General features: G+C 55.2%; 1 protein-coding gene across 1 annotated transcript in view; it reads right to left on the reverse strand.

Annotated features, from left to right (window-relative positions):
- Window positions 1-1,329: 1,329 nt before the first annotated feature.
- LOC144676194 (brevican core protein-like) overlaps window positions 1,330-24,845 on the reverse strand; it is a gene marked incomplete at its 3' end in the record, with an annotated part of 30,933 nt that continues 7,417 nt past the window's right edge. The window contains exons 2-7 of the mRNA XM_078536678.1: window positions 13,130-13,212; window positions 11,344-11,709; window positions 8,682-8,856; window positions 7,442-7,569; window positions 4,453-4,743; window positions 1,330-1,860 (exon numbers count right to left, since the gene is read on the reverse strand). Of these exons, the coding sequence (XP_078392804.1) occupies window positions 1,330-1,860; window positions 4,453-4,743; window positions 7,442-7,569; window positions 8,682-8,856; window positions 11,344-11,709; window positions 13,130-13,211 (1,573 nt within the window). The remainder of the gene's footprint in view (window positions 1,861-4,452; window positions 4,744-7,441; window positions 7,570-8,681; window positions 8,857-11,343; window positions 11,710-13,129; window positions 13,213-24,845) is intronic.

Below are 24,845 nucleotides of genomic sequence, written 5' to 3' on the forward strand. Positions count from 1 at the left end.
CGCCCGTTCCTGCTCCACACGGGGCTCCTCTCCTCCCCCTCTTCACCTCCCCCCATCACCCTATCCCTCTATTCCTCTCTCCCTCCTGTGTTTATCCAGCTTCCCCCCCCCCCCCCCCCCCCCCCCCCCCTCAATCCATCTCTGCGATTCACCTCGACCACTCCCCGTGGGAGCGAGTCCCACATTCTCCCCACTCCCCCCGTGGGAGCGAGTCCCACATTCTCCCCACTCCCCCCGTGGGAGCGAGTCCCACATTCTCCCCGTGGGAGTGAGTCCCACATTCTCCCCACTCCCCGTGGGAGTGAGTCCCACATTCTCCCCACTCCCCGCGGGAGCGAGTCCCACATTCTCCCCACTCCCCGTGGGAGTGAGTCCCACATTCTCCCCACTCCCCGTGGGAGTGAGTCCCACATTCTCCCCGCGGGAGCGAGTCCCACATTCTCCCCGCTCCCCCGTGGGAGCGAGTCCCACATTCTCCCCACTCCCTGTGGGAGCGAGTCCCACATTCTCCCCGCTCCCCGTGGGAGCGAGTCCCACATTCTCCCCACTCCCCGTGGGAGCGAGTCCCACATTCTCCCCACTCCCCGTGGGAGCGAGTCCCACATTCTCCCACTCCCCGTGGGAGCGAGTCCCACATTCTCCCCACTCCCCGCGGGAGCGAGTCCCACATTCTCCCCCACTCCCCCCGTGGGAGCGAGTCCCACATTCTCCCCACTCCCCGTGGGAGCGAGTCCCACATTCTCCCCGCTCCCCGTGGGAGCGAGTCCCACACTCTCCCCGCTCCCTGTGGGAGCGAGTCCCACATTCTCCCCACTCCCCGTGGGAGCGAGTCCCACATTCTCCCCACTCCCCGTGGGAGCGAGTCCCACATTCTCCCCACTCCCCGTGGGAGCGAGTCCCACATTCTCCCCACTCCCCGTGGGAGCGAGTCCCACATTCTCCCCGCTCCCCGTGGGAGCGAGTCCCACATTCTCCCCGCTCCCCGTGGGAGCGAGTCCCACACCGCTGAACTGGGGCTGATGGTGAGGCAAGTTTGCCAAACTCTCCACCCCCTGCGACTCAGCTCCCCTGATCTTCAATGTGGTCATTGTCGCACTTCTGCCTGTGGGATCTTGCTGTGCGCAAACCGGCTGTCGCCTGCCCTACTTTGCAACGGCGACTGCACTCCAACCGAGTGGCTCCACTGGCCGTGACGCGCTCCGGGGCGCCTAAGGGTGGGTGTCAGGTTGGGCGTGAGGGGGTGGTGGGGAGAGGTGGCTACAGAAATGTAGTTTCCCTCCATCTACCTCCAAACTCCGAGGGCCCAACGCTCGAGCCGTCAACACTCACCTGCTGGCCGAGGGGCGCCCGCCGCCTGTGCTCCCTCCGCGTCTCGCTCCTCCTGGGCATGGGAGCTCGGGGAGCCCGCCGGGAATGCCGAGTCGTTCCGGCGCGGCGGGGGCCCGCGCCCCGAGGGGATTCGGAACTTCGCCTCGACGGCGCCCTCTCCGTCGCCCTCCCCGGCGGGCGCTGGCCGACTCCTGGCGGGGGGGCCCGGGGCCGGGCGGTGCCCCTGCTGGTCCCGGGCTGCAGGCGCGGCAGTCGGCGATCGAAGGATGGCGCCGGGTTCGGGAGCCGCTGGCGCTGCCTCGGGCATCGGAGTTGGAAGGCCGGGGCTCCTGTCGGGAATTAAACCGCTGGCGTCCGAGGTGAAGGTGGAGACGTCGCCATTGACCTCCTCGGCAGTCTCGGCCTCGGGCACCGGCTCCCCTACTCCCACCCCGGCGCTCTGCACAAGCACGGAATCCTCCTTGTGGTCCTCGTACTCCGCATCCGTCGCAAAATAGTCAAAGGGGGCGTTGGTGTAGGAATCCTCCATTTCTGGACAGACATGAAACGAGAAACAAAAGGTGAGACTTGTTGGGTGTGGGGGTGCTCACCGAACAGATGCCCCTTGACCGAACGTTTCCCAAGCACCCCCAAAAGTCCTGACGAAGCTCAACCAATGAGAGGGAACGAGCGCCAAGAGAGCGGGAGTCACTGGCTGTGGAGGGGCGAAAAGATCACACCCTCCGGAGCTTTGACTGGCAGCCCAGGGACATTCCCGTCACTGGCTCTGGAAAACCCTGGGCTATGGCTGGAGGAGGAGGCCATTCAGCCCCCCTCCTCAAGCCTGTTACACAGGAACAGGAGGAGGCCATTCAGTCCCCTCCTCGAGCCTGTTACACAGGAACAGGAGGAGGCCATTCAGCCCCCCTCCTCAAGCCTGTTACACAGGAGGAGGCCATTCAGCCCCCTCCTCAAGCCTGTTACACAGGAACAGGAGGAGGCCATTCAGTCCCCTCCTCGAGCCTGTTACACAGGTAAAAGGAGGAGGCCATTCAGCCCCTCGCGAGCCTGTTACACAGGAACAGGAGGACGACATTCAGCCCCTCGTGAGCCTGTTACACAGGTAAAAGGAGGAGGCCATTCAGCCCCTCGTGAGTCTGTTACACATGAACAGGAGGATGACATTCAGCCCCTCGTGAGCCTGTTACACAGGTAAAAGGAGGAGGCCATTCAGTCCCCTCCTCGAGCCTGTTACACAGGAACAGGAGGAGGCCATTCAGTCCCCTCCTCGAGCCTGTTACACAGGTAAAAGGAGGAGGCCATTCAGCCCCTCGTGAGCCTGTTACACAGGAACTGGAGGAGGCCATTCAGCCCCTTTTCCGCCATTTAATCAGGCTGGTCTGTATCTAACTCCATAACTGTTAATCTCCTTACCCACAACAAAAACCTATCCACCTCAGCTTTGACATTTTCAATTACCACCCCCTCCCCGACATCTTTCTGAGAGAGAGAGAGCCAGATTTCAGCCCCCCTGTGTGTGAAGTGCTTCCTGACATCACCCTTGAACGGCCTGGCTCTCAGTTTAAGGTTCTGTGCCCCCTCCGCTTGTTCTGGACTCAACCCTATTGAACCCCTTTATCATTTTAAGGAGGTGGGTGAAATCGCCCCCTCAGCTGTCTAAACTCAAGGAGATGTGGTGGAAATGAACAGTTTGAGAGGTGATAAATGCAGAGGGACACAGCGAGGTTCGAGAATAAGAAGCAACAATGAAAATCACGGCATTTTTATGGAGTCTTGCCCATGACAACCCATGGCCATGCCAACCGTTGTCCATGTCAACCATTGCCCATGACAACCCATGGCCATGCCAACTAATGGCCATGTCAACTGTTGCCCATAACAACCCATGGCCATGCCAACTAATGGCCATGTCAACTGTTGCCCATGACAACCCATGGCCATGCCAACTAATGGCCATGTCAACCGTTGCCCATGACAACCCATGGCCATGTCAACCGTTGCCCAAGACAACCCATGGCCATGTCAACCGTTGCCCAAGACAACCCATGGCCATGTCAACCGTTGCCCATGACAACCCATGGCCATGTCAACCGTTGCCCATGACAACCCATGGCCATGTCAACCGTTGCCCATGACAACCCATGGCCATGTCAACCATTGCCCAAGACAACCCATGGCCATGTCAACCGTTGCCCATGACAACCCATGGCCATGTCAACCGTTGCCCATGACAACCCATGGCCATGTCAACCGTTGCCCATGACAACCCATGGCCATGCCAACCGTTGCCCATGACAACCCATGGCCATGTCAACCGTTGCCCATGACGACCCATGGCCATGTCAACCGTTGCCCATGACGACCCATGGCCATGTCAACCGTTGCCCATGACGACCCATGGCCATGTCAACCGTTGCCCATGACGACCCATGGCCATGTCAACCGTTGCCCATGACGACCCATGGCCATGTCAACCGTTGCCCATGACGACCCATGGCCATGTCAACCGTTGCCCATGACGACCCATGGCCATGTCAACCGTTGCCCATGACGACCCATGGCCATGTCAACCGTTGCCCATGACGACCCATGGCCATGTCAACCGTTGCCCATGACGACCCATGGCCATGTCAACCGTTGCCCATGACGACCCATGGCCATGTCAACCGTTGCCCATGACGACCCATGGCCATGTCAACCGTTGCCCATGACGACCCATGGCCATGTCAACCGTTGCCCATGACGACCCATGGCCATGTCAACCGTTGCCCATGACGACCCATGGCCATGACGACCCATGGCCATGTCAACCGTTGCCCATGACGACCCATGGCCATGTCAACCGTTGCCCATGACAACCCATGGCCATGTCAACCGTTGCCCATGACGACCCATGGCCATGCCAACCAATGGCCATGTCAACCGTTGCCCATGACAACCCATGGCCATGTCAACCGTTGCCCATGACGACCCATGGCCATGTCAACCGTTGCCCATGACAACCCATGGCCATGACAACCCATGGCCATGTCAACCGTTGCCCATGACAACCCATGGCCATGCCAACCGTTGCCCATGACGACCCATTGCCAGGCCCACCCTGGCCCCGAAACAAGGACTCACCTAGAAAGCAGAAAGCTCCGTGAAGCGATGCTGGGTCGAGGAACCCGGTCTGATTGCGGAAAGCGTAGACGGTCTTGACTCCGGGCAGCCGGCCCCCGCACCGCTCCCGGGGGTGGACAATGGGGTAGCGCACGCTGCCGTCGGACAGCCACCCCGGGGTGCAGTGGTCCAGGCCCTCGCTCCAGGCCGCGTACAGCTCGCCCGTCGTCGCCAGCCGCGTCCCTTGCTCCTCGCAGAAGAGCGAGGCCTCTTCGAAACTCAGCGCGTCCGAGTCACTGGCAAAGACGGTCCCTGGGAGAAGAAAAGTTCCTGTTTATAATCGCTTTCTGCCATCTCAGGACACCCCAGTGAGGTTGGATTTTCTTTTGAAGTTTAGTCACTGTGCGTAATGTCGGAAACGCGGCAGCCAACCTTCGCACAGCAAGATCCCAGAAACAACAATGTGATAATAACCAGAAAATTTGTGTTTTTAGTGATGTCGGTTGAGGGATAAATATCAGCCCCAGGACACCAGGGAGAACTCCACCACCCCCCACCCGCTCTTCCTCCAATAGCGGCCGTGGGATCTTTTACATCCACCCGAGTGTGACCTGGTTTAACATCTCATCCCGAAAGGCAGCACTTCACAAAGTGCGGCATTCCCTCAGTACTGACCCTCCGACAGTGCGGCACTCCCTCAGTACTGACCCTCCGACAGTGCGGCACTCCCTCAGTACTGTCCCTCCGACAGTGCGGCACTCCCTCAGTACTGTCCCTCCGACAGTGCGGCACTCCCTCAGTACTGACCCTCCGACAGTGCGGCACTCCCTCAGTACTGACCCTCCGACAGTGCGGCGCTCCCTCAGTACTGACCCTCCGACAGTGCGGCACTCCCTCAGCGCTGACCCTCCGGCAGTGCGGCACTCCCTCAGTACTGACCCTCCGACAGCGCGGCACTCCCTCAGTACTGACCCTCCGACAGTGCGGCACTCCCTCAGTACTGACCCTCTGACAGTGCGGCGCTCCCTCAGTACTGCCCCTCCGACAGTGCGGCACTCCCTCAGTACTGACCCTCCGACAGTGCGGCACTCCCTCAGTACTGACCCTCCGACAGTGCGGCTCTCCCTCAGTACTGCCCCTCCAACAGTGCGGCACTCCCTCAGTACTGACCCTCTGACAGTGCGGCGCTCCCTCAGCGCTGACCCTCTGACAGTGCGGCGCTCCCTCAGCACTGACCCTCCGACAGTGCGGCGCTCCCTCAGTACTGACCCTCCGACAGTGCGGCGCTCCCTCAGTACTGACCCTCCGACAGTGCGGCGCTCCCTCAGTACTGACCCTCCGACAGTGCGGCGCTCCCTCAGTACTGACCCTCCGACAGTGCGGCGCTCCCTCAGTACTGACCCTCCGACAGTGCGGCGCTCCCTCAGTACTGACCCTCCGACAGTGCGGCGCTCCCTCAGTACTGACCCTCCGACAGTGCGGCGCTCCCTCAGTACTGACCCTCCGACAGTGCGGCGCTCCCTCAGTACTGACCCTCCGACAGTGCGGCACTCCCTCAGTACTGACCCTCCGACAGTGCGGCGCTCCCTCAGTACTGACCCTCCGACAGTGCGGCGCTCCCTCAGTACTGACCCTCCGACAGTGCGGCGCTCCCTCAGTACTGACCCTCCGACCGCACAGTCTAGCTGGATTATGGACTTAAACCTCTGATTCCTTTCACAAGCCCTCTGATGCTCAGGCATGGCAGCCCCCAGTATCAGCGTTAGGGAACTGGACAATTAATCAAGAGGCCTGGTCTTAGGATCCAGACAACACGAGTTCAAATCATAGTGAACCAACTCCAAAAGGCTGGAAATAAGAAGCCCAGACTGTAAAAGTGACCACAAATCTATCGGATTGTTGTATAAACCCTATTGGTTCACTAATGCCCCTTTAGGGAAGGAAATCTGCCGTCCTTACCCGGGCCTGGCCTCCATGTGACTCCAGACCCACATTAACTTAACTCCTAGAAACCCAGGACAAAGGAGTAGGCCATTCGGCCCTTCGAGCCTGCTCCACCATTCAATAAGATCTTGGCCGATCTGGTTGTGGCCTCAACTCCAATTTCCTGTCTGCCCTCCCGTAACCCTCAACTCCCTTGTTGATCAAAGATCTGTCCACCTCAGCCTTGGACATATTCAATAAGCCAGCCCACCCCCCGCTGCTCTCTGGGGAAGTGAATTCCACAGACTAATGACTTAACGGAGGGAAAAAAATCTTCCACACCTCTGCCTTAAAAACGTCTCTAGAAATTCACTCTGTTGTATCGAACCACGACCAATGGCTCAAGGAGACGGCTCACCACCACCCTCTATGCAGTAATGGGCAGCCTTGCCAGCTATGCTCACCTTCCGAGTCCCATGATGAGCAACAACTTGCATTTATATAGCGCCTTCAACTTTGTAAAGCTTCCCAAGGTGCAACACAGGAGCACTATCAAATTCAACACCGTGTTACGTCAGGAGAGAGGAAAGACAGGCAACCAAAAGCTCAGTCAAGGAGCTCGGTTTTAAGGAGGGAGAGACAGAGAGGGGAAGGGAGGGAGGGAGGGGCGGGGCAGAAAAAAAGAGAGAGCGGGGGGCAGAGAGCCAGAGGGCGCGCGGGGGACAGAGAGCCAGAGGGCGCGCGGGGGACAGAGAGCCAGAGGGCGCGCGGGGGACAGAGAGCCAGAGGGCGCGCGGGGGACAGAGAGCCAGAGGGCGCGCGGGGGACAGAGAGCCAGAGGGCGCGCGGGGGACAGAGAGCCAGAGGGCGCGCGGGGGACAGAGAGCCAGAGGGCGCGCGGGGGACAGAGAGCCAGAGGGCGCGCGGGGGACAGAGAGCCAGAGGGCGCGCGGGGGACAGAGAGCCAGAGGGAGAGAGACTGGGAGGTTTAAGGAAGTAATTCCAGAGTTTAGGGCCCCAGGCTGCTGAGGGCACGGCCGCTAATGGTGGAGTGATTGAAATTGGGGGCTTGATAGCTCGCAAGTACCTTCCAAGTCCTCAACGTAGCAGTAGACATCGTACATGTCCTCTGGGTCTTGGGTACCATAGTTACGAACACCGGGGTATCCGTCCATGTCGCCATAGCATCCCGCCCGCGGGGTCTGAATGGGATACCTGGCATAGAGGACAAAAACAGTCTGAATACAGGCTAGGCCAGGGTAGGACAAACACATTCAGAACAGCCAGCACCGATTAGGGTTAAGGTCAGTTTAGAGGTAAATTTAGGGTTAGAGTTGGGATTAAGGGTAAGGTTAGCTTAGAAATGAAGTTAGTGTTAAGGTTATTTTAGAGTTAGGTTTAGGGTTAGCGTTAGGATCAGGGGTGAGGTTATCTTAGAGTTAGGATCTAGTTAAGATTAGGTTAGAGTTAGTATTAGGGATAAGGTTAGAGCTATTGTTAGGGTTAGTTTAGAAATGGGAGCTAGTGTTAAGGTTGGTTTAGAGTTAGGATTAGGGTGCTGGTTAATTTAGAGTTAGGGTTAAGGTTAGAATTAGTGTTAGGATCAGGGGTGAGGTTATCTTAGGATCTGGTTTAGGTAAGAGTTAGTATTAGGGGTAAGGTTAGAGCTAGTGTTACTATCAGGGTTAAGGTTAGCTTAGAGATGGAGTTGGGGTTAAGGTTATCTTAGAGTTAGGATTTGGGCTAAAGTTTGGGTTAGGATTAGGTTTGAGATACAGTTCGGTTCAGAGCTAGTGTTACGTTAAAGTTAGGTTAGGTGAGAGAATCCAGCAAGAAGCTGTTAAGAGTTGGACAGGGTTGGGATGGGGTTAGGGTAAGGGTGAATTTAGGGGATGAGGGGGTTAGGGTTAGAGTTTGGGCTATAGTTATGACATTGACATCAGGCGGACAATGAGACAACTGTATTGTAACACCTGAGCTATAAAGTGCAGATAATAAGTACAGGGGTAGGGTACAGATTACAATTATTATAGAATATTTACATTCGACACAGCACGTGCTGTTTACCTATCAGTGCATTAAAACCCAGGGTTAAGCCAAGGTTAGGGCTACAGTTATTACATTTACATTAGACACAGGACCTGATGACTGTGTTGTTAATCCTGGGTTGTAATGTACGGACCCAGTACATGTAGAGTTAGGGGGGTTAAGGGTTAGGGGCTAGAGTTAGAATTAGCATTAGGGCTACAATTATGATGTTTACATTAAACACAGCGTGTTGTGACACTCTCTTGGGGGGGCAGGGGGAGAGGTAAGCAGTCACTCACCGCACAGTTTGATCAGCCAGCCAGCCAGCGTCACACTGTTCGTAGCCGCTTGCATAGGCAGTCTCCAGTTGCTCGGGGGTCGCAATCCTGGCACTGATGTCCAGGCACACCTGTTGTGCCATGGTGAAGTTGAAGGCGTATCGGGTTGAGGTTTCACGGTAATGGAAGACCACTCCTGGAGAGGGGGTGCGGGGAGAACAAGGCATGTGGTCAGGCAGGAAGAGACCAGCACCCCCCCTCCCCCCCTCGTCCACAATATAGTCCATCAGCCACTCCTCTCCTGACCCTGACTGCAGGACATTAACGGCCACCAGAGGAAGGTGAAATTCAACTGAAGCTGTAACCCATCCAGGAGGGGAACCACCTCCACATAGTGAAATACCAAACTACAGACCACCGAGCCGCTCAAGAGGCACACAGGGTTTACCATCAAACCCTCCCTCCTCCCCCCCCATACCTCAGTGAGTTCCAGTTTCCAAACTCCGCCACAGACCAATTATAACCAGTCTGCCTCCCCCCCGCCCTCCAACAGTCCCATCCTCACCTCACCCACCCCCTCCTCCAATTCTACTAGATCTCCAGGCCATGGTCATAGTCATAGAGTCATACAGCACAGAAACAGGCCCTTCAGCCCATCGTGTCTGTGCTGGCCATCAAGCCCCTATCTATTCTAACCCCATTTTCCAGCACTGGGCCCCTAGCCCTGTGTGCTACGGCGTTTCAAGTGCTCATCTAAATACTTCTTAAACGTTGTGAGGGTTTCTGACTCTACCACCCTTTCAGGCAGTGAGTTCCAGATACGTCCACCCTCTGCCTTAAAACATTTTTCCTCAAATCCCCTCTAAACCTCCTGCCCCTTGCCTTAAATCTACTGCCCCTTGGTTATTGACCCCTCCGCTAAGGGGAAAAGTTTCTTCCTATCTACCCCATCTATGCCCCTCATAATTTTGTACACCTCAATCAGGTCTCCCCTCAGCCTCCTCTGCTCTAAGGAAAACAACCCCAGCCTATCCAGCCTCTCCTCATAGCTGAAACGCTCCAGCCCAGGCAACATCCTGGTGAATCTCCTCTGCACCCTCTCCAGTGCAATCACATCCTTCCTGTAGCGTGGCGACCAGAACTGCACGCAGTACTCCAGCTGTGGCCTAACCCCTGCTTTATAAAAGTTCATAGTAACATCTGAGAGAGCAGAGGGCCCTCGCTTAAACTTTGCTTGTGAAAAACAGCACCTCCAGCAGTGCGGCGTTCCCTCAGTGCTGACCCTCCGACCTTGCGGCACTCCCTCCGCACTGACCCTCCGACAGTGCGGCACTCCCTCAGTGCTGACCCTCCGACCTTGCGGCACTCCCTCCGCACTGACCCTCCGACAGTGCGGCACTCCCTCAGCACTGACCCTCCGACAGTGCCGCACTCCCTCAGCACTGACCCTCCGACAGTGAGTTGAGAATGACTATCCTTGACATCAAGGCACCATTTGACCGAGTGTGGCATCAAGGAGCCCGAGCAAAACTGGAGTCAATGGGAATCGGGGGGGAAAACTCTCCGCCGGTTGGAGTCATACCTAGCACACAGGAAGATGGTTGTGGTTGTTGGAGTTCAGTCATTTCAGTTCCAGGACATCACTGCAGGAGTTCCTCAGCGTAGTGTCCTCGGCCCAACCATCTTCAGCTGCTTCATCAATGACCTTCCTTCCATCATAAGGTCAGAAGTGAGGATGTTTGCTGATGATTTCACAATGTTCAGCACCATTCGTGACTCCTCAGATACTGAAGCAGTCCATGTCCAAATGCAGCAAGACCTGGACAATATCCAGGCTGGGCTGACAAGTGGTAAGTAACATTCGCGCCACACAAGTGTCAGGCGATGACCATCTCCAACAAGAGAGATTCTAACTATCTCCCCTTGACATTCAATGGCATTACCATCACTGAATCCCCCACTATCAACATCCTGGGGTTACCATTGACCAGAAACTGAACTGGACCAGCCATATAAATACTGTGGCTACCAGAGCAGGTTAGAGGCTGGGAATCTTGCGGTGAGTAACTCATCTCCTGACTCCCCAAAGCCTGTCCACCATCTACAAGGCACAAGTCAGGAGTGTGATGGAATACTCCCCACTTGCCTGGATGAGTGCAGCTCCCACAACACTCAAGAAGCTCGACACCATCCAGGACAAAGCAGCCCCGCTTGATTGGCATCCCATCCACAAATGTTCATTCCCTCCATTGTCGACGCACAGTAGCAGCAGTGTGTGTACCATCTACAAGATGCACTGCAGCAACTCACCAAGGCTCCTTCGACAGCACCTTCCAAACCCACAACCTCAACTATCTAGAAGGACAAGGGCAGCAGACACATGGGGAACACCACCACCTGGAAGTTCCCCTCCGAGTCACTCACCATCCTGTCTTGGAAACATATCGGCCGTTCCTTCACTGTCGCTGGGTCAAAATCCTGGAACTCCCTCCCTAACAGCACGATGGGTGTACCTACAGCACAGGGACTGCAGCGGCTCAAGAAGGCAGCTCACCCACCACCTTCTCAAGGGGGCAATTAGGGATGGGCTATAAATGATGGGCCCAGCCAGCGACACCCACACCCCGTGAATGAAGAATAAAAAAGTGCAGCACTATCCCCCCACTCCGGCACACCCCTTTACCTTTGACCTCGAGCTCGGCCAGGTCCTGTGCATCGTCTATCCCATGCTGCACCTCACAGCGATATATCCCCGAATCATTGCTGAGTAACCGGCGGATCTCCAAGGAGACATCAGTGGTGGTGGTTGGGTAGTGTGGCAGTGCCACTCTGTGATGGTACCATTCATTGACTTTCACTTTGAGCACAGTGGCGACCAGGATGTCGGTCTCGTTGCCATCCCGGATGAAACTCCACTTGACCCTGGGCGTGCTGGGGAGCTGGGGTGGCTCAGCGTAGGACGCAAAGCAGGGGATTGTCACACTGCCACCCAGCACACCCTGCAATGGTGCCAGGGCCCCGATCGTCACATTCAGGCTCTGCACCTCATCTGAGGAGGGAGCAAATTCAGTTAGTCTTCCCTCCTTCCTTACATCCATCTCCCCATTCCTCCCTCCCTCGTTCCCTCCCTACCTCCCTTGTTCATTCCTCTCTCCCTTCACCTCTTCCCTACCTCTTCTTTCCTCCCTTCACCCCTTCCCTCCCTCCCCCTCTCTTTATCCCTCCCTCCATCTCTCCCTCCCCCCACCCCTTCCCTTCCACTCCCTGTCTCTGTCTCTGTCTCTCTACCCCTTCCCTCTCCCTGCCCCACCATGCCTCTCTCTCTCTCTCTCTCCTCCCCACTTCCTGCCTCTCTCTATCCCTCCTCCCGTCTCTGTCTCTCTCTCCCTGACTCAGTCCCTCCTGTCTCCATCCCTCTCTTCTCTCCACCCCTCTACCTATCCCTCCCTCTGTCTCTATCACTCCATCCCCCTCCCTTTCTCTTTCCCATTTCTTCCTCTCTCCTTCTCCCTGTCTCTCTCCATAGCCCTCTCCCCTTCCTTGTCTCCATCGTTCCCTCCCTCCCTCCATCCATCCCTCCTTCTCTCCTTCCCTCCATCCATCCCTCCCTCCATCCATCCCTCTCTCTTCCCTCCCTCCCTCCATTCATCTCCCCTCCCTCCCTCCATCCATCCATCTCTCCACCCCCCCCCACCATCCATCCCTCTGTCACTCTCTCCCCCTTTAACAAATGGACACAAGGCAAAACTCAGTCTGGATATTTGTCTACCTCACAGCAGAGGTCCAGTGAGTGACCTGGACAGACAAATTCTCTCAATTGCTGGGGAGTGTGTTCCACCTGAGTTTCTAGCTGTAGAGGCCGTGTGCACTGCTCTGTGTGTAGTCTTAAGATGAATACTTTCCAACAATTATGAATGCAGTTAATTGTCAGATATACCGAGAGGTGACCTCATTGAAATCTGGAAGATTCTGAAGGGGTTTGACAGGGTGGACGCTGAGAGATTGTTTCCGCTGGTTGGAGAATCTAAAACACGGGGTGGGGGGCCCAGTCTCAGGATAAGGGGCTGATCGTTTAGGACTGAGATGAGGAGAAATTACTTCACTCAAAGGATTGTGAATCTTTGGAATTCTCTACCCCAGAGGGTTGTGGATTCTCCATCATTGAATACATTTAAGGCCGGGACAGACAGGTTTTTGGTCTCTCGGGGAATTAAGGGATATGGGGGAGTGGGCGGGAAAATGGAGTTGAAGCCCAAGATCAGCCATGATGGTATTGAATGGCGGAGCAGGCTCGATGGGCCGAGTGGCCTCCTCCTGTTTCTTGTGCCCTTATATTACTGTCTCTAGCTTTGCGAAGGTATTATCAGAAGGACAATGCGTATCTCACCACAAGACAGTGCTGGGAGGGGGTGGAGACACGGGAAATCTGGCACTGGCTGATATCGCTGAGCGCAGAATCCAGGTCTTACCCTGAGTCGTCTCCGACAGTGGCCAAGCGGTCAAGCAGTCCTGGAGCAGGAGGATCAGCAGCAGAGAGGTGAACATCTCCATTCTGCACTACAAAGGAGAAAGTTCATTTGATCAGTCCAGTCTATATCACTGCCCTGTGGAGGCACTGTTACACTATTCATGGAGAACTGCACATACCTTTGGACACCAGGAATGTCACTCTCACTAGACGGCACCTCAGAGGTGCCACTTTATTTGATGCATCAAGCCATCCACACCCCCATCTCGCCACCATCGGCAGCCGTGCCTTCAGCTGCCTGGGGCTCGAAGCTCCCTAAACCTCTCCTCCCCCTCCCACTCCCCGTCTCATCCCCTCCCCCACCCCCTCCCCATCTCACCCTCTCCGTCTCACCCTCCCACCGTCTCACTGACTCCCTCTCCCCTTCCCACCCACTCCCCGTCTCACCCTCTCCCCATCCCCGTCTCACCTTCTCCCCCTCCCTGTCTCCCCCTCTCCGTCTCACCCACTCCCCCTCCCTCCTATTTTAAGACGCTCCTTAAAACCGACCCCTGTGACTGAGCTTTTGGTCACCTGTCCCTAATACCTCCTCATGTGACCCAGTGCCAATATTTCGCCGAGAAAGCTCCTTGGGGACGTTACAGATGCTAGATAAATGCAAGTTGTTGAACTGTACATTAGCAGAACAGAAGGAGGCTCCATTTTACCTGGGTCAACTATTAGTCACAGACCCAAGGCAATGGCGAATGGATCTCAGATCCACTCTTTACCATTCACCTCCCATCCCATCAAGTTAACCTCACCCCTTCGTCCCGTCACAGGCCCCTCACAAGTCAAAGATGGCGGCCGTCATAGGAGAGAAATGTCTCGAGGCTGCAGGGAAATGGACGAGGGGGCGATATTAGGGTCAGGTTACCAAAAACTCGGTCAACGAGATCGGTTTAAAGGAGCGCCTTAGAGGAGGAGAAAGAGGTTTAGAGAGCGAATTCCAGAGCTCAGGGCCTCCAGGCAGCTGAAGGCACGGCCGCCAATTGTGGTGCAGTGGGATTCGGGGGATTGGCAAGAGGCCGGAATTGGAGGAGCGCAGAGATTTCGGAGGGTTGTAGGGGCTGGAGGAGGTTACAGAGATACGGAGGGGTGTAGGGGCTGGAGGAGGTTACAGAGACAGGGAGGGGTGTAGGAGCTGGAGGAGGTAAAGAGATAGGGAGGCGTGTAGCGGCTGGAGGAGGTTACAAAGATAGGCAGGCGTGTAGGGGTTGGAGGAGGTTACAGAGATAGGGAGGGGTGTAGTGGCTGGAGGAGGTTATAGAGATAGGGAGGGGTGTAGGGGCTGGGGGCGGTTACAGAGAAAGGGAGGGGTGTAGGGGCTGGAGGAAATTACAGAGATAGGGATGTGGAGGCTGGAGGAGGTGACAAAGATAGGGAAGGGTGTGGGGGCTGGAGGAGGTTACAAAGATATGGAGGGATGTCGGGGCTGGAGGAAGTAACAGAGATACGGAGGGATGTCGGGGCTGGAGGAGGTAGCACAGATAGGGAGGGATGTCGGGGCTGGAGGAGGTAACAGAGCTAGGGAGGGGTGCGGGGGCTGGAGGAGGTTACAGAGATAGGGAGGGGTATAGGGGCTGTTGAGGTTACAGTGAAAGAGAGGGGTGTATGCGCTGGAGGAGGTTACAGAGATAGGGAGGGGTGTAGGGGCTGGAGGAGGTTACAGAGATAGGGAGGGGTGTACGGTCTGGAGTAGGTTATAGAGATAGGAAGGGGTGTAGGAGCTGGAGGGCGTTACAGAGATAGGGAGGGGTGTAGGGACTGGAGGAGGTTACAGAGATAGGGAGGGGTGTAGGGGCTGGAGGGTGTTACAGAGATAGGGAGGGGTGTAGGGGCTGGAGGAGGTTACAGAGATAGGGAGGGGTGTCAGGGCTGGAGGAGGTTACAGAGATATGGAGGGATGTATTGGGTTACAGTGATAGGGAGGGGTGTACGTGCTGCAGGAAGTTTCAGAGATAGGGAGAGGTGTATACGCTTCAGGAGTTTAAAGACATAGCGAGGGGTGTAGGGGCTGGAGGAGGTAAAGAGATAGGAAGAGGTGTAGGGGCTGCAGGAGATGACAGTGATAGCGAGGGATGTGGGGTCTGGAGGGGGTTCCAGAGATAGGGAGATGTGTAGGGGCTGGAGGAAGTTACAGACATTGGGAGAGGTGTATGTCCTGGAGGAGGTTACAGAGATAGGGACGGGTGTAGGGGCTGGAGGAGGTAAAAATATAGGGAGGGGTGTAGTGGCTGGAGGAGGCTACAGAAATGGGGAGGGGTGTAGGGGCTGGAGGAGGTTACAGAGATAGGGACGGGTGTAGGGGCTGGAGGAGGTAAAAATATAGGGAGGGGTGTAGTGGCTGGAGGAGGCTACAGAAATAGGGAAGGGTGAAGGGGCTGGAGGAGGTTAGTGATAGGGAGGGGTGTAGGAACTGGAGGAGGTGACTGAGATAGGGAGGAGTGTGGGGGCTGGAGGAGGTTACAGAGATAGGGAGGGGTGTAGGGGCTGGAGGAGGTTACAGAAACAGGGAGGGGTGGAGGGGATTACAGTGATAGGGAGGGGTGAAGGGGCTGGAGGAGGTTACAGGGATGGGTGTAGGGGCTGGAGGAGGTTACAGGGATGGGTGTAGGGGCTGGAGGAGGTTCCAGAGATAGGGAGGGGTGTAGGGTTTGGAGGAGGTTACAGGGATAGGAAGAGGTGTAGGGGCTGGAGGACGTTACAGAGATAGGGAGGGGTATAGGGACTGGAGTAGGTTACAGAGATAGGGAGGGGTGTAGGGGCTAGAGTAGGTTACAGAGATAGGGAGGGGTGTAGGGTCTGGAGGAGGTTACAGAGATAGGAATGGGTGTATGCGCTGGAGGAGGTTACAGGGATAGGAAGAGGTGTAGGGGCTGGAGGACGTTACAGAGATAGGGAGAGGTGTAGGGTCTGGAGGGGGTTACAGAGATAGGGAGGGGTGTAGGGGCTGGAGGGGGTTACAGAGATAGGGAGGGGTGCAGGGGCTGGCTGAGGTTACAAAGATAAGGAGGGGTGTAGGGGCTGGAGGAGGTTACACAGATAGGGAGGGGTGTCAGGGCTGGAGGAGGTTACAGTGATAGGGAGGGTCGTAGGGACTGGAGGAGGTAACAGAGATAGGGAGGGGTGTAGGGGCTGGAGGAGGTTAGGGACATAGGGAGGGGTGTAGGGGCTGGAGGAGGTTTCAGAGACAGGGAGATGTGTCGGGGCTGGAGGAGGTTACAAAGATAGGGAGGGGTGTAGGGGCTGGAGGAGGTTAGAGATAGGGAGGGGTGTATGCGTGGAGGAGATTACAGAGATAGGGATGGGTGCAGGCATTGGAGTAGGTTACAGAGACTGGGAGGGGTTGTATGCGCTGCAGGATGTTACAGTGATTGGGAGGGGCATATGGACTAGGGGAGGTTACAGAGATCGGTAGGGGTGTACGGGCTGGAGGAGGTTAAAGAGATAGGGAGCGGTGTAGGGGCTGGAGGAGATAAAGAGATAGTGAGTGGTGTCGGGGCTGGAGGAGCGGACAGAGATAGGGAGGGGTGTAGGGGCTGGAGGTGGTTAGTGCTAGGGAGGGATGTAGGGGCTGGAGGAGGTTTCAGAGATAGGGACGGATGTCGGGGCTGGAGGAGGTTACAGAGATAGGGACGGATGTCGGGGCTGAAGGAGGTAACAGAGATAGGGACGGATGTCCGGGCTGGAGGAGGGAACAGAAATAGGGAGGGGTGTGGGGGCTGGAGGAGGTTACAGAGATAGGGGTGTCAGGGATGCAGGAGGTTACAGTGAAAGGGAGGGGTGTATTCGCTGCAGGAGGTTACAGAGATAGGATGAGGTGTAGGCGTTGCAGAAGGTTACAGAGATATGGAGTGGTGTAGGGGCTGAAGGAGGTAAAGAGACAGGGAGGGTTGTCGGTGCTGGAGGAGGTTAACAAGATAGGGAGGTGTGTAGGGGCTGCAGGAGGTTACAGACATAGAGAGGGCTGTAGGGGCTGGAGGAGGTAAAGAGATAGGGAGGGGTGTAGGGGCTGGAGGTGGTTAGTGATAGGGAGGGGTTTAAGGGCTGGAGGAGGTTTCAGAGATAGGGTGGGGTGTTGGGGCTGGAGGTGGTTACAGAGATAGAGAGGGGTGTAGGGGCTGGAGGAGGTTACAAAGATAGGGAGGGTTGTAGGGGCTGGAGGAGGTTAACAAGATAGGGAGGTGTGTAGGGCCTGGAGGAGGTTACAGAGCTAGGGAGAGGTGTCGGAGCTGGAGGAGGTTACAGAGATAGGGAGTGGTGTAGATGCTGGAGGAGGTTACAGAGATAGGGAGGGGGGTAGGGGCTGGAGGAGGTAAGGGACATAGGGAGGGGTGTAGGAGCTGGAGGAGGTTACACTGATAGGGAGATGAGTCAGGGCTGGAGGAGGTTACAAAGATAGGGAGGGGTTTAGGTGCCGGAGGAGGTTACAGAGATAGGGAGGGGCTGGGGGAGGTTGCAGAGATAGGGAGGGATGTAGGGGCTGGAGGAGGTTACAGAGATAGGGTGGGGTGTAGGGACTGGAGGAGGTTACAGAGATAGGGAGGGCTGTAGGGGCTGGAGGAGGTTAGGGACATAGCGAGGGCTGTAGGGGCTGGAGGGGGTTACAGAGATAGGGAGGGTTGTAGGTGCTGCAGGGGGTTATGCAGATAGGGAGATGTGTCGGGGCTGGAAGAGGTTACAAAGATACGGAAAGATGTAGGGGCTGGAGGGGTTTACAGAGATGGGGAGGGGTGTGTGCACTGCAGGAGATTGCAGTGATAGGTAGGGGCGTAGGGACTGGAGGAGTTTCCAGAGATAGGGAGGGGTGTAGGGGCTGGAGGAGGTTACAGAGATAGGGAGGGGTGTAGCGGCTGGAGGAGGTAAAGAGATAGGAAGGGATGTAGGGGCTGTAGGAGTTAACAGAGATAGGGAAAGATGTAGGGGCTAGAGGGGTTTACAGAGATAGGGAGGGGTTTATGCGCTGGAGGAGTTTACAGAGATCGGGAGGGGTGCAGGAACTGGAGTAGGTTACAGAGATAGGGAGGGTGTAGCGTATGGAGGAGGTTACAGAAATAGGGAGGGGCGTAGTGACTGCAGGAGGTAACAGAGATAGGGAGGGCTGTAGGGGCTGGAGGAGGTTAGAGATAGGGAGGGGTGTAAGCGCTGGAGGAGGTTACAGAGATAGGGAGGGGTGCAGGAATTGGAGTAGGTTACAAAGACTGGGAGGGGTTGTATGCGTTGCAGGATGTTACAGTGATTGGGAGGGGCATATGGACTGGAAGAGGTTACAGAGATAGAGAGGGGTGTAGGGGCTGGAGGAGGTTACTGTGATAGGGAGGGGTGTAGGGGCTGGAGGAGGTTACAGAGATAGAGAGGGGTGGATGCGCTGCAGGAGGTTACAGTGATAGGGAGGGGCGTAGGGGCTGGAGGAGGTTCCAGAGATAGGGAGGGGTGTAGGGGCTGGAGGAGGTTACAGAGATAGGGAGGGGTGCAGGAATTGGAGTAGTTTACAGAGACTGGGAGGGGTTGTATGCGCTGCGGGATGTTACAGTGATTGGGGGGGTGCATATGGACTGGAGGAGGTTACAGAGATAGAGAGGGGTGTAGGGGCTGGAGGAGGTTACAAAGATAGGGAGGGGTGTATGCGCTGGAGGAGGTTACAGAGATAACAAGGGGTGAAGGGGCCGGAGGAGGTAAAGAGACAGGGAGGGTTGTAAGGGCTGTAGGAGGTTAACAAGATAGGGAGGAGTGTAGGGGCTGCAGGAGTTTACTGTGATAGGGAGGGGTGTATGCGCTGGAGGAGATTACAGAGATAAGGGAGGGGTGTAGGGACTGGAGGAAGTTACAGAGATAAGGAGAGGTGTATGTGCTGAAGCAGGTTACAGAGATATGGTTGGTGTAGAGTATGGAGCAGGTAAAGAGACAGGGAGGGTTGTAGGGGATGGAGGAGGTTACAGAGATAGGGAGGGGTGTAGGGGATGGAGGAGGTTACAGAGATAGGGAGGGGTGTAGGGGCTGCAGCAGGTTACAGTAAAAGTGAGGGGTCTGGAAACTGGAGGAAGTTACAGAGATAGGGAGGGGTGTAGGGGCTGGAGGAGGTTACAGAGATAGGGAGGGGTGTAGGTGCTGGAGGAGGTTAGAGATAGGGAGGGGTGTATGCGTGGAGGAGGTTACAGAGATAGGGAGGGGTGAAGGGGCCGGAGGAGGTAAAGAGACAGGGAGGGTTGTAAGGGCTGTAGGAGGTTAACAAGATAGGGAGGAGTGTAGGGGCTGCAGGAGTTTACTGTGATAGGGAGGGGTGTATGCGCTGGAGGAGATTACAGAGATAAGGGAGGGGTGTAGGGACTGGAGGAAGTTACAGAGATAAGGAGAGGTGTATGTGCTGAAGCAGGTTACAGAGATATGGTTGGTGTAGAGTATGGAGCAGGTAAAGAGACAGGGAGGGTTGTAGGGGATGGAGGAGGTTACAGAGATAGGGAGGGGTGTAGGGGCTGCAGCAGGTTACAGTAAAAGTGAGGGGTCTGGAAACTGGAGGAAGTTACAGAGATAGGGAGGGGTGTAGGGGCTGGAGGAGGTTACAGAGATAGGGAGGGGTGTAGGGGCTGGAGGAGGTTACAGAGATAGGGAGGGGTGTAGGTGCTGGAGGAGGTTAGAGATAGGGAGGGGTGTATGCGTGGAGGAGGTTACAGAGATAGGGAGGGGTGTAGGGGCTGGAGGAGGTTACAGAGATAGGGAGGGGTGTAGGTGCTGGAGGAGGTTAGAGATAGGGAGGGGTGTATGCGTGGAGGAGATTACAGAGATAGGGATGGGTGCAGGCATTGGAGTAGGTTACAGAGACTGGGAGGGGTTGTATGCGCTGCAGGATGTTACAGTGATTGGGAGGGGCATATGGACTGGAGGAGGTTAATGAGATAGGTAGGGGTGTACGGGCTGGAGGAGGTTAAAGAGATAGGGAGGGGTGTCGGGGCTGGAGGAGGTAAAGAGATAGGGAGGGGTGTAGGGGCTGGAGGAGCGGACAGAGATAGGGTGGTGTGTAGGGGCTGGAGGTGGTTAGTGATAGGGAGGGGTGTAGGGGCTGGAGGAGGTTTCAGAGATAGGGAGGGATGTAGGGGCTGGAGGAGGTTACAGAGATAGGGAGGGCTGTAGGGGCTGGAGGAGGTTACAGAGATAGGGACGGATGTCGGGGCTGGAGGAGGTAACAGAGATAGGGACGGATGTCCGGGCTGGAGGAGGTAACAGAGATAGGGAGGGGTATGGGGGCTGGAGGAGGTTACAGAGATAGGTAGAGGTGTAGGCGTTGCAGAAGGTTACAGAGATATGGAGGGGAGTAGGGGCTGAAGGAGGTAAAGAGACAGGGAGGGTTGTAGGGCTGGAGGAGATAAAGAGACAGGGAAGGGTGTAGGGGCTGGAGGAGGTTACAGAGATAGGGAGGGGGTGTAGGGGCTGGAGGAGGTAAAGAGATAGGGAGGGGTGTAGGGGCTGGAGGAGGTGACAGATAGGGAGGGGTGTAGGGGCTGGAGGAGGTAAAGAGACAGGGAGGGTTGTAGGGGCTGTAGGAGGTTAACAAGATAGGGAGGAGTGTAGGGGCTGCAGGAGGTTACTGTGATAGGGAAGGGCATTGGGGCTGGAGGAGGTTACAGAGATAGGGAGGGAGGGGAGGACCATGGAGGGATTTGCGAACAAGGATGCGAGTGTAAAATATCTTTTGGCCGGGGTTACTCTGTCTTCATCGACCCAATCCCCATCCCGCCCAGTCTGCAAACCAACGGAGCTTGTCAGGTGATTTCCCTCCGGCCGCCTACCTCACCTCCCCTCCTGCGCTCCCACCCCCGACACCCTCCTCTCCTCCCTCCTCTCGGTTGGCGTGATCTCCCTCCACGTGCTCAGAATTTCAACACTCCCGTCCAATACACAGTCCACACCAAATCCTTTCATCTCTCGGAAGCCAACACAATGAGTCCCTCCTCTTTGCATTCACCGCACACTCGCCCCAGTTGGAAAAACAGTTTTTTTATTTTCTTGTTTCTGACCGAGAGTCTTGAAAGATTTCTGCTGCGTTTTTGGAAAGAAGGGTTTCACCAGTAAATAACCTCTGGCTTTAACTCCACGGTTAACAGGAGGGATTCTGTTCCATCGGAAAACCTTTAAGTGAATCCCACCGTGTGTTAGAGTTCATCCTGACTCCCGGCCTTGAGCCTGTCCGGGAAGTGCCTGAAAATAAATTATCACTGCGCTCCGGCACTTGGCACCCGGGGAAATCACTTTCCCTTCCTGCCCTATTTCATCAGCGCTGGCAGCCGGAACGGAGTCTCACCCAGAATATTCACGGAGTTTCGGAAAGAGAAGGGAAAAAGAGGGAGCGAGAGAGGGAGGACGAGGGACGGAGAGGGAGCGAGAGACAAAGTGTGAGGGGGAGGGCAGGGGAGGCGGAGGGGGCCAGAGATAGGGAGGCGGGGGGGGGGGGGGGGAGGGGAGACCAGGGAAGGGGAGGCGGGGAGGGGGCTAGAGCATAAGACATAGGAGAAGAAATAGGCCATTCAGCCCATCGATTCTGCCCCACCATTCAATGAGATCATGGCTGATCTGATAATCCTCAACTCCCACTTTCCTGCTTTTTCCCCATTACCCTTGATTCCCTTACTGATTAAAAATCTGTCTATCTCAGCCTTGAATATACTTAATGACCCAGCATCTACAGCCCTCTGCGGTAAAGAGAACCACAGATTCACTACCCTCTGAGAGGAGATATTCCTCCTCATCTCTGTTTTAAATTGGCGACCCCTTACTCTGAGATTATGCCCTCTGGTCCTAGATTCTCCTACAATGGGAAACAACCTCTCAGCATCTACCCTGTCAAACCCCCTAAGAATCTTATATGTTTCAATAAAGTCGCCTCTCATTCTTCTAAACTCCAATGAGTTACAGGCCCAACCTACTCAACCTCTCCTCGTACGAAAATCCCTCCATACCCGGGATCAACCTAGTGAACCTTCTCTGGACTGCCTCCAATGCCAGTATATCTTTCCTTAGATAAGGGGACCAAAACTGTTCACAGTATTCTAGGTGTGGTCTAACTAGTGCCTTGTATAGTTTTAGCAACACTTCCCTATTTTTATACTCCATTCTCTTTGAAATAAAGGCCAACATTCCATTTGCCTTCCCTATTACCTGCTGAACTTGTATGTTAGCTTTTTGTGATTCATGTACAAGGACCCCCAAATCCCTCTGTGCTGCAGCTTTCTGCAGGCTTTCTCCATTTAAATAATATTCAGCTCCTCTATTCTTCCTGCCAAAGTGCATATCCTCACATTTTCCCACATTATATTCCATCTGACAAGTCTTTACCCACTCACTTAACCTGTCTATATCCTTCTGCAGACTCCTTGTGTCATCCTCACCACTTGCCTTCCCACCTATTTTTGTGTCATCCGCAAACTTGGCGATAATACATTCACTTCCCTCATCCAAGTCATTAATATACATTGTAAATAATTGTGGCCCCAGCACTTGACCCCTGTGGCATTCCACTAGTTACAGGTTGCCATCCTGAAAATGTCCCCCGTATCCCAACTGTGTCTTCTATTAGTTAGCCAATCCTCTATCCATGCTAGTGTATTACCCCCAACACCATGGGCTCTTATCTTATTAAGTAGCCTTATGTGCGGTACCTTATCAAACACCTTTTGAAAGTCCAAATATATTACATCTACCGGTCCCCCTTCATCTATCCTGCTTGTAACCTCCTCAAAGAATTCTAATAAATTTGTCAGGCATGATTTCCCCTTCATGAAGCTATGCTGAGTCTGCTTGATTAGATTATGTAATTCTAAATACTCTGCTATTACATCCTTTAGAATAGACTCTAACATTTTCCCAATGACGGATGTTAAGCTAACTGGCCTATAGTTATCTGTTTTTTGTCTCCCTCCCTTTTTGAATAAGGGTGTTACATTGGCAGTTTTCCAATCCTCTGGGACTTTTCCATAGTCTAAGGATGCTTGGAAGATTACTACCAGTGCATCTACTATCTCTGTAGCTACTTCCTTTAATATTCTAGGATAAAGCCATCCGGTCCAGAGGACTTATCGGCCTTTAGCCCCATTAGTTTCCCTGGTGTTTTTTCTCTAGTGATAGTTATTGCATTTATTTCCTACTCCCCTTTTGCCTCTTGATTTTTTAGTATTTTTGGAATGCTATTAGTGTCTTCTACCGTGAAGACTGAAGCAAAGTATTTATTGAACTCCTCTGCTATTTCCTGGTTCCCCCATTATTATTTCCCCAGTCTCATTCCCTAAGGGGCCTATGTTCACTTTGGCCTCTCTCTTCCTTTATGTATATTTTAAAGGAGCTCTTACTCTCCATTTTTATATTACTTGCTAGTTAACCCTCAAAGTTTATTTTCTCCTTCTTTATTATTTTTTTGGTCATCTTCTGTTGGTTTTTAAAACTTTCCCAATCCTCTGGCTACCACTAATCTTGGCCACATTGTATGTTTTTTCCTAGGAAGGACTGAGGGCCAGAGGGGAGGTGGAGGGAGGGTGAGGGCCAGAGGGGAGAGGGGGGGAGACAGAGGGGGAGATGGGAGGGGGAGGCAGAGGGCGGGGGGGTGGGGGGGGGGGGCAGGAAGTGGGGGAAGGGCCACCAACAGAGGGTGAGATGGCAGACCCCAGCTGGGCAGCAGTCGGGAGGTCAGCTATCCAGAGCAAGGATGAAAATTCCCTATTAACCAGAGGGGATCCAGTACTTTAATAGGGGACTTTCATTACTGCTGTGCATTCTGGGATTGCACAAGCTCCATTGCTGAATGGAGAATGGAATCCACACACCCAGACAGGCTCTGAAACCATGAACACTTGGAAAGAGGTTGGGAGGAAAAATATGAAATCCATTTGGCCGAGACATGAAGTCAACTAGGAACTTATTGGGATGTTCAAACGCTGTTCATCAGTGTGTAGCACACTCCCTCTATGTCTCTCCCCCTCCCTCCCTCCCTCCCTCTCTCTCTCTCTCTTTCCCCCTCGCTATCACTCCGCCTCTCTCTCTCTCCCCCTCCCCTCGCTATCACTCCGCCTCTCTCTCTCCCCCTCCCCTCGCTATCACTCCGCCTCTCTCTCCCTCCCCCTTGCTATCACTCCGCCTCTCTCTCCCCCTCGCTATCACTCCGCCTCACTCCCTCCCCTCCCCCTCGCTATCACTCCGCCTTTCTCCCTCCCCCTCCCCCTCGCTATCACTCCGCCTCTCTCCCTCCCCCTCCCCCTCCGCCTCGCTATCACTCCGCCTCTCTCTCTCTCCCTCCCCCTCACTATCATTCCCCCTCTCTCTCTCCCCTCACTATCACTCCGCCTCTCTCTCCACCTCGATATCACTCTGCCTCTCTCTCCGCCTCCCCCTCGCTATCACTCTGCCTCTCTCCCCCTCCCCCTCGCTATCACTCCGCCTCTCTCTCCGCCTCCCCCTCGCTATCACTCCCCCTCTCTCTCCCCCTCACTATCACTCCGCCTCTCTCTCCCCCTCCCCCTCACTATCACTGCGCGCCTCTCTCCCCCTCACTATCACTCCACCTCTCTCTCCCCCTCCCCCTCACTATCACTCCGCCTCTCTCTCCCCCTCCCCCTCGCTATCACTCCGCCTCTCTCTCTCCCCCTCATTATCACTCCGCCTCTCTCCCCTTGCCCCTCACTATCACTCCGCCT

Source organism: Cetorhinus maximus, unplaced genomic scaffold (assembly GCF_964194155.1).
Source record: "Cetorhinus maximus unplaced genomic scaffold, sCetMax3.hap1.1 HAP1_SCAFFOLD_1417, whole genome shotgun sequence".
Lineage (NCBI taxonomy): Eukaryota > Metazoa > Chordata > Chondrichthyes > Lamniformes > Cetorhinidae > Cetorhinus > Cetorhinus maximus.